General features: G+C 32.2%; 1 protein-coding gene across 2 annotated transcripts in view; it reads left to right on the top strand.

Annotated features, from left to right (window-relative positions):
* The window catches only part of PGAP1 (post-GPI attachment to proteins inositol deacylase 1), a 69,608-nt gene that overhangs the window by 40,532 nt on the left and 15,887 nt on the right, over positions 1-13,189 (top strand). For both annotated transcript variants that reach the window (XM_019741321.2, XM_074339617.1), the window contains 7 exons: positions 2,956-3,031; positions 4,795-4,868; positions 4,968-5,019; positions 5,514-5,580; positions 6,007-6,115; positions 8,311-8,349; positions 11,781-11,874. In XM_019741321.2, coding sequence (XP_019596880.1) covers positions 2,956-3,031; positions 4,795-4,868; positions 4,968-5,019; positions 5,514-5,580; positions 6,007-6,115; positions 8,311-8,349; positions 11,781-11,874 — 511 coding nt within the window. The remainder of the gene's footprint in view (positions 1-2,955; positions 3,032-4,794; positions 4,869-4,967; positions 5,020-5,513; positions 5,581-6,006; positions 6,116-8,310; positions 8,350-11,780; positions 11,875-13,189) is intronic.

Below are 13,189 nucleotides of genomic sequence, written 5' to 3'. Positions count from 1 at the left end.
AATTGTCTTAGAGGATACTTAAGGTTCCTATAGGTAGAATGAACATTCTAGACCTGTGCTATTCAATAAGGGGGTCACTAACATGTATGACTATTTAAACTTAATAAAATAAGATTAAAAATTCAGTTCCTTGACTGTACTAACAACATTCAAGATGCTAAATAGAAGCATCATTGCAGAAAGTTATCATGAACAGCACTGTTGAGAGAGAGAAAAACAGTGGGAGCCAAGCATGAAAGTATGAAAGCCTGAGGTATGTTTAGAAAACAGTGAATAAGTAAATAGTAATTTTAACACGTTGCGTACAGATCACGAGAATCTTCACGAGGGATTTAAACCCCGCCGTACACAACGTGTTAAAAGGATGGCCACCATGAGTAGAATAGTAATGGAAGAAAAGTCTGAAAAAGTACTTCATAGACATATTGTGGAAGATCTTAATTGGAAGATTCAGGATTTTACAGAATTAAGGAGTCAGTAGGGGGTTGAAAGATTTCACTATACTAGTAATGGGATCAGAGCTATTTTGGAAGATGGATCTATGGTATAGGATAGATTAGAAACACAGAGAATAGGCACTTCATAAGGAGTTATGAGAGCTTGTACTATGGAAGTGGAAGTAGAAATAAAATTGTGGTGATTTTTGAGAGAAGTAGGGGGTAAGGAAAAAGATGGAGGTAAAAGACCCTCTAGTACCCTTCCATATTTCACCCAACAAGCTTATCCTTTAAGATCTAGCCTAAGTATTCCTGTTTTCTTCCTGGACTCCTCCAGTAACCTCTTACTTACTCCCATGCTACTTTGTTTATAACTTATTTGAGGAATTTTTACACTGAATTGTAACTTATTTGTTTTTTTCTCCACTGCTATCACCATACTGTGAATTCTTTGAGAGTGAGGACCAGATATGTTTTATTCTACTTTGCATCTTCAACCTTTAGGTACTACCACATAAATGCTCAAATAATGTTTCTTGAAAGAGAAAGTTGATGAGATTTTTGGCCAAAATCATTAGGAAAATTTGAAAAAGGGGGGATGTGGTTGAGAATCATCTCAAAGATTGAATCTCACAAGTAGCTTAGAATGGATTCATTGTTTTGTTTTGCTTGGCTCAAGTGAGAGGGATTAGGTTGGTGCAAAAGTAAGTACGGTTTTTGCAATTATTTTTAACCTTTTAAAGCGCAATTACTTTTGCACCAACCTAATATTCAACATCTTCAATACTAAAAGCTCTCTTTAAGGGTTTTCCTGTCAGGCAAGTTGGTTTTGAATGAATTTAACATCTTTCGCAAACTTGGAAAGACTATCTCTGTTTATTCCAAGAAATTAATGAGTTTTAACAAACAGGAAATCATAGCAGCCTAATAAATGTGTAACATGCCTTAATGCTCTTTGGAAAGTAACACTTGCTGGTGCTACTGTTGCACACACCATCTTACTAGGGTGGTAACTTAGGCCTTTAGTAATTTTTGCAGGTCTGTCAGAGACTATCATCATAAGGATACATATATATATATATATACACACCGTTTAAAAGTATATATACACACAGTTTAAAAGTGTTTGAGGTAACTGACAATATAGTTTTCAAAATGCAAATGTGGAATTATCTGCATTTTTTTGATGACAGAAAACAAAATGAATCTACTAGAAATTTATTTACCTTGGTCGTTTCAAAGAGAGACACTTGAATTCTTTTTCTTGGGGAAGGGTTTAATTCCATAAAAAGCATGGCCAAATTTTTAAAACAATAATAAAAATTGTATTATTTAAGATACCTGTACAAAGTGATTTAAAATTCTGTCCCTATCTCGGGCAATAGCTAACTCAAAAATATTTTGTAAAAATATAATAAATAGTCCTGTTCAATAAATGATTTCTCTGACATTTTAGTAGCTGCTTTGTATAATGAAAATATGTGTTATTTGCCTTGTTAAGTAAAGAAGGAAAAATAAAAACAAAGCCCCTTAACATGTTTTTCCTTTAATTCCTTTGTGTGTACTACAGCGTAATAGCATTTTCCCTCATCTCTTTTTCACTTTCAAAAACAATAAAAAATTCATCCAAGAGGCAAACACAATAGTGCTGCACAATCCAGGGTGTAATTATTAGAAAAGCCTGGGATAGACCCCCCCGGCTTTCTGCTTTCTGTAGACAGCAAACTATTTGCTAGCTACAAGTAAGCATTAGATTAATTTCTTCTTTAGCTCCTATAGATAAAAGTAATAATGAAACTGTTCTTACTGCAGACAGCTGAGAGCAGAATTCCGTATGCCTTTGTAAAAACAATTTATTAGAAATGTCATTACAAAAAATTGTACTGATGCAGATGTCACATTTTAGGTTTACTTTTTTTGAGATATCATTTATTTTTCTTGCTTCATACATAATAAACCTTTTTTCCACTTACTATAATCACTGTTTAGCCTAAAATAATCTTATACAGTAACATTAGCCATCTGTCAAAGAATGGCAGTACGTCTCCAAATGCCTTATGTAGTCTAATTAGACTGTAGATACTTAATAGATATGGAATTTTAAAAAAAGGAACAATGACACTTTCATTTTGACTATGAAAGTATTCAAATATATTATCTAAATCCCTAATTAATATTGAGTTAACCATGACTCTTAATACTTGGCTCGATCCTTTAATGCCCCTCTTCTAGAAACACCTAACACTAACTACAAGAAAACTTTGTATAGATCTGTTGTTACAGAAATGACCCTCTAATAATTTGTCTATCAACTTAAGCTTGTTTATCAAGCTTTCTTGGGTTAGCATCTCTACTTGAGGAATTCTTGCCATTTAAGTATAGCCAGAGTTAGAGTGTGACACACGATACCTTCTCCAAAGCTAAAGACTTTTATTTTCTCCTCAAACATCAAGTCAAGATATTTTACTATAAATTTAAATCTGTTTATTTCCTAATAAATCAATGTTTTATATTTTAGTTTGTTGTAGATTGTGAATTCTTTAAAAAAGAGAAAAGATCCATACAGCTCCCTGTAACTCATCTTTTTTCCTTTGGTAAGTATTTTGATTTTGGAAATCTTAAGAATTGCTTTTTTCTTTCACAGAGTGCTGATTTATTTTGCAAGTTAGCTGCAATAAAGCAGAGCCATGTAACAAGAGTATTGTTGCGTATTTCAAATGTGGTTCTTAGAATAACAATATGATGTGGACCAGTGGTTTGATTCTTATTTAATGTTGGGCCAGCAGTCATTTTCTGAGAAGTGAACTTGAAAAGAAATTTCTCCGTGATCACATACATTGGCAAGTAGTTGTGTGTTTGTGTGTGTGTCGTCATGTCAATTTATGCTAAATGTTGGCCCTTTTTTAAAAAGGCTTATTTATAAGGTATAAATTTTATCTGTCCTAAGAAGGTTTCAAAATTTCTCTAAATACATTTTTCACAATTTTTTTTATTGTGGTAAAATACACATAACTACATATTCTTTTAAATTTTATTATGAGATAATTTTAGACTTACAGAGAAGTTACAGAAAGAGTATAGAGTTCCTATATATCCTTCAGTCACATTTTAAAAATGTTAACCTCTTAAACAATGCAATTGTCAAAACTAAGAAATTAGCATTTGTATAATACTGTTCACTAAATTACAGGCTTTATTTGGTTTTCAGTAGTTTTTCCACCAATGTTCTTCTCCAGATTCCTACATTGCATGTAGTTGTTATGTTTCTTTAGTCTCCTCGAATCTTTGATAGTTCCTCAGTCTTTACTTGTTCATAATTTTGACACCTTTGACGAGTACCGGTCAGTTATTTTGTAGAATATCCCTCAATTTGGATTTGTCTGCTGTTTTCTTCTGATTAGTTGAGGTTCTGTATTTTGGCAAGAATATCACAGAAGTGATGGGTACTTCTCAGTGTATCATATCAAAGGACACATGATAGCACTGTATCTAATTAGAGGTGATGTTAACCTTGATCATTTGGTTAAGGTGGTGTCTGCCAGGTGTTTCCATTGTAAAGTTACTGCTTTCCTTTTTGTAATTAATAAATATCTTGGGAGAGATACTCTGAGATTAAGTATCCTGTTTTTCTTCAAAATAAACCACTAATCTTAGCATCCATTGATTCATCTAGCCTGAGGTAATTATTACTGGTATTCTATATGTATTGGAATGCTTCCTAAGGAGAAGTTGCCCTTTGTCCCTGATTTATTTATTTATTCCATTTTTATTTATGTCAGTAATGGACTCATGCATATTTATTTTATTCATTGGGTTATAATCCAATACTATTACATTTTTTTGCTTAAATTCTGCTGTTGGATGTTGGAATCTCTGTTTTCATTGGCTCTTGTGTCCTTCTATGCCATTTATGAAAACAATCTGTATTACTTGGTAGAGGAAACTTCTTTTAAGATCTTTATACCTCCCTTGGACCGCCCCCTTTTTTGTTTGATAGAAAAATACTCAGAACAATGCAGAAATGATAACTGTGAATCACTTAGCTCATTAAAGATAGCAAGCCTATAAAATAAGTGATCTACCAAGAAAGCGTACCTTTTTGAAATTGGAAATACAAGCTTGATTTTTTAAAAACATACATATGATTAAAAGGCATTATAAATGTTTTTGTCCAGAGTTTATTGAAGAAGGATCATATTTTTAGTTCATTCCTTCATATCAGAAGGCAGAATGTGTAAACTGTTTTTTAACATTAAAAATCTGTTGGTATCATTTTAACATTGTTTAAGCAATTGGTTCTTTTTCTTTTTTTTTATTCTTTGGTATTCTAAGCAATACAGTACTTTTAATTTAACAGGATTGACTTCAAGGAAAGTGATATTAAATACAAGTGGCCTATTCTATAATATAGAGCTTCTGAACTTTGGACAGGTAATTATCCTGACTATAGCAAGGATTTGATTTTACTTTACTGTTTAGTTAAGCAAACAAATAAACTTTTGTTTTTTGTTTTTGTGGTCAAATTGTTAGATATACCAAGCTTTTAAAGTCAACGTAGTAAGCAAGTGCTCAGGAGTCAAAGGTAAGTGTATTTTCTTAAAAAATATAATGATATTATCATTTGAAGAATTTTCTTTAGTTGAATTTTCTATATTTATGTTTCTATATATTTTATGTGAAGTAAAATTAAATACATCATAACAGAAAAGCTGTTTATATTTCCAACATATTTAACATGACCCTTTCTTAATAGTAAACATCTTCATCTGTTTCATTTAAATACCTACATTTTAAAAATACTATATATCTTGCTGTCTTATTATAATAGTAATTTAGATTTAGCTGTTTAATGTTTTTCTAGTTTCTTAGTACCTCCCATATGCCCCAATATCTTTTGTAAATCTTATTAAACATTATTACTTAATAATCCTCTGTGATTTCTTATTATGTGATGTAACTTTACTGATTTATTTATGAAATAGGTAATTGTATAAGTAGTTATACATTATAGTAGCTTATATAACATTTAGTGTGACATAAGATTAGTAATAATGTATTTCCTTTATGTTTTCACAGAAGAAATAACTAGTATCTATAAACTTCATATTCCCTGGTCTTATGAAGATTCACTAACCATTGCACAGTAAGTATATGAAAGAATTTACCTTAAACTTTTGTGTTTTTTGAATAATATGTATTCTACTTAGTTTGTTTATTTAAATCATAGTGAAATTGTTACAGTGCCTGTTAGTAAAACAGGTATCCTTTATGTAGTATTGTGCCCATAAGATAACTTATCATAAGATAATATATAGTATTCTTATTTAAATGATGTAGAATTTAAACCTGAATTGCCTGGAACATGAACCTTTTCTGACCCTCTCCTCAACTTCTGTGTCCTAGAGGGAGCATTAGACAACGGTGATATGACTGAGAGTGCCCATCCATAATGGGTTTGACATCTAGCATCCTCTACATTATTGCATTGGGTTGTGCTGAGGATTGACTTAGCCATGGTGATTTAACAGCATTTTGTATCTGAGAATTGATATTTACGTTATCTTTTCAGGGTTCCATCTTCTACAGAAATTTCTGTGAAACTCCATATTGCTCAACCAGAAAATGACAGCCATGTAGCATTATTAAAAATGTACACATCATCAGACTGTCAGTATGAGGTAAGCTGTATGTTTGCTTAATTTTTAAGATTTAGTTATAGAATAAACTGGAAGTATATTTTTATACCGTGTTTCCCCGAAAATAAGACCTAGCCAGACTATCAGTTCTAACACGTCTTTTAGAGCAAAAATTAATATAAGACCCGGTCTTATTTTAATATAATGTAAGACTGGATCTTACATAATATAATATAATATAATATAATATAATATAATATAATATAAGATCGGATATTATAATTTTTGCTCCAAAAGACACATTAGAGCTGATGGTCCGGCTAGGTCTTATTTTCGGGGCAACATGGTATTAGACTCAGGTATATGATGATGTGGAAGGCAATAAATATTAGAAATAGACATTTTTATAAAAAAGAAATAGGCATTTATATTGCTTTAAATATTCTCCATTTTGTCTACTTCCACATCATCATATACCTGAGGCTAATACCTCCGTATTTTCTTACCTGGCCACTGAAATTATACATCTTAATAAGTAATAGAAAATGAAATAAAAATTGAGACTGTAGATTAACCTTTTCAATTTGGAAGTCCAAAGTCCAGAATCCTTTATAAGTTGAAGAACATCATGAAACCAGCTTATGTGGCTTAAATTTAGTAGTCAATATGATGTATATTGGTTTCCAGCTCTACTGGATAAGCTTAAGGAGCTTCTTTCCTTTTTACTGATTATATTAAGCTCGGTTAGTCATTAATATGTACAATTTAGTGCCTGTTGTATTTGTGTTACAATCACATGGATCTCTGTGCTAAGAGAAGGGAAATAGACTTGAGAGTAACATTTTATTTACTTACGGGCTCATGAACTAAAGAAGTTCCTTTCTGTATTAGAGCTTGCCTGGGTTCTAAGGATTCCAGATTTAAGTGGTTGAAGTACACATTTGTGGTGACATCACAGGTTTCTGGTTTATGTGAAGTATCTTATTTCTACTCAGCCACTTTAAACCAAACTTAAATATTTGGATTCTTCATTAGAACTAACTTTCTTCGGGTGAACTAGGATTGGTAGGTCAAATGAGTAGAATATGTTCCTACAACCAATTTTTAATTGGAATAATATTAGGAGTTATTTTAGATTTTGTGGAATTTATTAATGTTTTGATGTCTTGCTTTCTGTTTCCAACATTGAAAGATTTTGCAGGGCTGTAGTTGTTTTTAACTTGTACCTTCAGATTTCTAATATTACAGATATAGTAAGAATTGTGTTAATAATTTGGCTCCAAATACTGCATATTCTCAAAATATTCATGTTTTTACAAATACTTTATATTTTCAAAAAGTCTATTTTTTTGACAAAATATAGTCATTTTATAACCTTCCTATGAAAGATCTATTTCCTTTTCCCAGACTTCCTAATATCAAAGAAAGTATATTTATGCTAGACATAATTAATGATGAATTTCTTTTCAAAATATTTTTTTGGCTTCAATTTTACTAAATGTACTATGTGTTTTGGTCATGTAACATGTGAAACTAATTTTATAAAATTTACTCAGAAGCTTACCTCTATTTAATGTTGGGTTTGAGACTTTAAAGTACTAGTTAAATAATAGGTTGATTACTTTGTGCTTAATTTTTCAACAAACATATATAACTTCTGGGCTCAATCATTCAATAAATTCTTTTTTCTTTTCTTCAATAAATTCTTTAGCTTATGTGATCTGGTAATAAGTTATTCAGGTTAATTAAATATTTTAGTTAGTAAAGGGTTACCATATATTCTGTAGTATTCATCCACTTGTTAAAGACTTAGAGTATGGGAAAACATACTAGACAGTATAATTACACTTGATACAAATTAATTGTATTTTGATGGTTCAGTGGATTCTTTTTTAATTTTATTAAATTTATTGGGGTGACAATTGTTAGTAAAATTACATAGATTTCAGGTGTACAATTCTGTATTACATCATCTATAAGTCCCATTGTGTGTTCATCACCCAGAGTCAGTTCTCCTTCCATCACCATATATTCGATCCCCCTTACCCTCATCTCCCACCCCCCACCCCCCACCCCCCTTACCCTCTGGATTCTTTTGAGATCTTGAGTGCCTTGAGGTTTATTATTAAATATTAATGATTATGCTTAGAGGTGTATAGAAGTGCTCAATTTAATAAAAAATGAACTAGAGGAGTTTAGGAAAAATAACCTTTTTTAAAATGATTGTTCTAAACTAGGTGACAGTGAAGACTTCCTTTTCAGAAATCCTTGGGCAGGTAAGAGACACTCCTGTTTGATTATTTATTGCCTTGTGAATAGATACTGTAAGGCAGGGGTTGCAAACTTTTTCTGTGAAGGGCCAGATTATAAATATTTTAGCAGACCACCTATGTTCTCTTGCTGCTGCCTGCACTACTGCAGCTTCTTTCTTTTTCTTTCTCCTTTTTTCTTCTTTCTTCCACTTTAATAAAATCTAAAAATCATTCTTGTCACACAGGCCTTAGTTGGCCAACTTTAAGGAGATGCTTTCATGTTTGATACTTCCTAGAAATGAGAGCTGATTTCTGATTCTCAAACAAGTTAATAGTTTTTGGCTAAATGAATGTCGTATTAAGATTTCATGTTGCTTATACTATACTATAATTCATAGTCCAATAAATCTGTAGGCTCTGTCATATAAATGAACATTTTCAAAGAACTTTTTATTTTGTGCGTACTCAATTTGTAAAAGGTAAAAGTGAATTATATTAAAAATAAACGTGTTGAAATAGTTTAAATTGATTTGAGGAGTATCTTTCTATAATTCATAGGTAAATTGTGTTACAAAAATAATTTAAGCTAAAATAATTTAATAGCAATTAAACTAAAAATAGTTTAATTGCTATTATATTAAACATCACTGTAATTTTCAGAATTGTATAGCCAGGACATAAATAGATAATACTGATTAGTCAAAGAAATACAGGTTTAAAATTTACTTATTTTTTTTATTGTGCCTTTTTTTTTACTTTTACTTTATTTTTTGTGTTTTGCAGTCCCAGCATAGCAGAATATTTTTAATTTAGTCATTTAATTCTACAATTATAATAAAACTCACTAATCAGAATTAAATTAGAAACTTTTTAAATATGCATTATCTCATTTGGTCCTCACAACAACCTGATCAGAACTGGATTGTGATTATTATTAAATTTGTGAACCTTAGAAAATTCTAAGTTAATGTATAAAAATTTTATGCTCCATTAGAAAGAGAAGATTACATGTTAATACAAGTTGGAAAATAGCATCGTGGAGAGTTACAGGTAAAGCATTAAGGGACAATTATTAAGAAAGATGATCTCTTGGAATATAGGGGAAGAATTCATGCTGTCCTTTTTAGTATGACCAAAAGGCATTTTACTGTTTATGATGGTGTTAGCTGAGGATATAACATACTCTCTTATATCATCCCTGTGCCTCATAATTCAGATTAGTGACAAGATGAATCTAGTTAGCTCGATACTCTATAGTCAAGCATAATTATATGTGCATCAAAAAAGGACAGGTTAATATTCTTGTTTAGACATTTTTCTAAAAAATGAGGATGTGTGGGTATTACAGAATCAGAGATGGGTACTTTTCTAAATATCAAAGGATTTATGGTAATTAGGTTCTCAAATTATTGAAAAGACGTAAGATGTTCTTCCTTTATGTTTGCTTACAAATTTAGCTTGAGAACAGTATGAGAATGAAATGAAGTTGTATAATATATCTTACTTATCTTTAAAAAATAATACATATTTTCAGCATCGCTGATTCATTCAAAGAAAGCTGGGAAGAAGAATAAAAAGGAACCACTTGGGAGAATCTTTAGTATTTAATTAGAAAATTTTTCATAAAATTAATTTTTTTTCAGAAAAAGGGTAGGAAAATATATTTACATATTCTTTAGTCTACTTTTATGAGAAAGAGGGCAAAAAATAAGCTGAAAAGTACTTTCTCAAGAGAATACATAATCCCTAATAAATAATTTCTATGTAGGAATGAAGTCCAATGTTGCCAAATCTTTCAATTTTAAGAGACACTGGAAATCTGGATTTTTAAACTTTTAATTTTTCAACGTTGGCATCTAATTCAAAAACGTAAAGAAATACTGTGCCAAATACAAAACTAAATGAAGCGTGTCTATGGTTTGATCCATGGAGATCACTTTATGATTGTTGATTCTATGGCCCAGTATAACCCTTAACATTTGTAACAATGACACTCAGTCGTTATAAAGAAATTTTTCTGTGTAGGACCTCTTATAAGAGTTCTAAAGACAATGAAGGCATTAAAAGTTAATAATAGCAGCGAATATTTTCTGATCTCCTCCCTTTGCCGGTTACTATTCCAGATGTGTTGCACAAAAGGAACACATTTTAGCCTCAGACTCCCTATGAAGTGCTACTTATATTCATTTTACTGATACAGGCATAGAGAGAAGGAGCGGTAAAGTACTTTACCCAAGGACACAAAGCTAGTGAGAGACAAGACTGGACTCTAAACCGAGGAGTCTGCCTTGGAGCCTGCTATGCTGCTTAACTTGCCTTTCATACTCTTAGTAACTAACGTATGATGTATATTTCTTAGCATGTCATTAGCAGGCAATGAGTATCATTTAGAAATAGGTAGAAAAATGATCTTTTCTATTTTGCTCCAGTCTCCACTCAAAGCTATAAACTATAAATCATGAATATAGACTATAAGTTTTTTGAGGCTTTCTTATCTCTTTTAACCTGGATATCCGCAGAGGAGGTTCCAGACGACCTTGAACTTGCTGACAATTTACATAGCATTATGTGTAAGCATCCATTTCCATAGCTTTTATCAAATTTCCAAGGGAATCTATACATTTTCTAAAAAATTCTGTGAATAGAGAACATGCTTTAAATTTTCTTTTAAAACTTTATTATTGAAACAAAAACTTAACACTTTATTTTTGTTACATGTATGTTTTTTACAGAGATTGGATCAGCTGATAGAGTGATTTGAGGCACTATGACATAATGATTATGAACTTAGGCTCTGAGTTAAATCCCATTCCACAAGATTTCCAAAGACAGTGGCGGACATAGAAGTTTAATAATAGCAGCTTATGTTTTCTGCTAGCTTATCATGTTCACGTTAATATTCTAAGTGCTTTATACAAATGAACATGTTTAATCCTTAAAACCACCTATAAGGTAAGTACTATTGTCCCCATTTTACTAATGAGGACACAGAGAGGTAACAAGTAAATAACTTGCCTGTGTATTGTATTTTTAACTGTGCAAGTTACTTTGGTTCCCTGTGCCTGAATTTCATCTGTAAAATAGGGATAAAAACTACCTCAAACGTTTTTGGGAGGAGAGCATGAGATAATGCATATTTAAGATGTTTGTTATGTGTAGAACATATTAAATGCTCACTAAATGTGCATTGTAAAAAAGTTTGTAGCACTTGTTACTCAATTATATATTCTCCTTAGGAGCCTTTAATGAAAAATTCAGATACCATGTTTCTAATATGCTTATACTCTTAACATTTATTTTTACACAGATTTTTGATACCCATTACTAGAAATACCTTTGTGGCCACGTCATGAAAGATACAAAGTGAAGAATGACATTTTTATTTTATGTGACAGTACATAGATTGCATTACCATGACTGTTCCGAAGTTGCCCATTGCTTTGCCTGTTTTCTAGGTAGTTAGATTTCATGGTGGAGCTCTTCCTGCTTATGTGATATCTAGCATTCTTCTTGCTTATGGAGGACAGTTATACTCTCTCTTCTCAACAGGTAAGAATGTTATTCCCTCCTCCCTCCCTTCCTTCCTCTGTGCTCCGTTACTACATTTTTATCCTTCCTGTGGCTAAGGAAGACACATCAATTTCTTGAAAATTTATAGCCCATCTCTCTCAAGTTTACAGGGATTTGAGATCTTCTAAGTTTTAAGAGATCCCCAAGAAAATTCCTTACTTGCTTTCTCCATTTTCTATCCTTGTGCCTGAAGTGTCTTCCCTGTATTTGGAGGACCTCTTAATAGGTAGAGGCTCACTGATAGAGATCGTGTTCTCCCTCTGATCCCTGTACCTAACACAGTGCCAAGCACATAGTAGTTATTCAGTGTGATACTTGGGCTGTATCAGTTAGGTCCTGGCACACTGAATGGAATAACTGAGATTCTGGTGAAGGGACTATTTCAAAGGTTTGTGTAGGGTTAAGGAAAACCAACAAGAAATGATGAAGTGCCAGATTAACAACAGAGGCCTCTAATACTCCTAGGTACAGGGCAAGGGAGGGAGCAAACCTCGAACTGTCGGAGAGGACAGCATTAACGCAGCTGCTGCCTTGGGTACCGCTGTGGCCACAGCCAGCCTGTGGCTCAACAGGGGAAAAGGTGGGAAAAGAAATACACTAACCTTATTTCCACCCATTATCCTATCTGCCAGTGGCCCTCATTCGCTGAACCTAACTAGAAGCTTGTGTGTAAAACTCAGCCTCCCCCAATTCAGAGCAAAGTAAAGGGTGGAGAATAGATCTGGAGAGGCAAATATAGAATAAATAGTATATTTGATCAAACCCTCTATAGAGAATGGCAGTTAGTAGTTTCCCAGGATGTAAGGTCCTTACACACTTGTTGGGCTTGGATAGTAATCAAGGGAGGCAAGAGATAGGAAAAGAGAATAGGGCCAAGATATATAAAAGCAATCCCAAAATCCCTTCCGTCATTTCCATCTTGCCAATTCCTTTTACAGCTGCTAATTCCTTTTCAATGACTTTTTACAATTTCAGGTCTGCCTTTAGTGTTTATTTTAACCTGATTTAATTTATATTCCATGAAGAAGGAAAAAACATTCAGTATGCTCTGCCCAGATCCAGCCTTGTAATTAAGAGATTATTTTGGCAGTATGACATCAACTATACTTGAATATAAATATCTTGTTTTGAAAGTTTGAAAGAGATATTTCATTCTCCTTACTTTCAAGTGACCTGATAACTGATTCTCAAACATACAGAATTTATATCCAGGTAGTCCATAGAGACCCCAGAGATTATGATATTGGTTCATTTAGAGGATGTAAGTCCGGGATTATGTCTCACATCAATTAAA

Source organism: Rhinolophus sinicus, linkage group LG01 (assembly GCF_036562045.2).
Source record: "Rhinolophus sinicus isolate RSC01 linkage group LG01, ASM3656204v1, whole genome shotgun sequence".
In the NCBI taxonomy this organism is placed as follows: Eukaryota; Metazoa; Chordata; class Mammalia; order Chiroptera; family Rhinolophidae; genus Rhinolophus; species Rhinolophus sinicus.
This window is presented reverse-complemented; position numbering and strand designations above follow the sequence as displayed.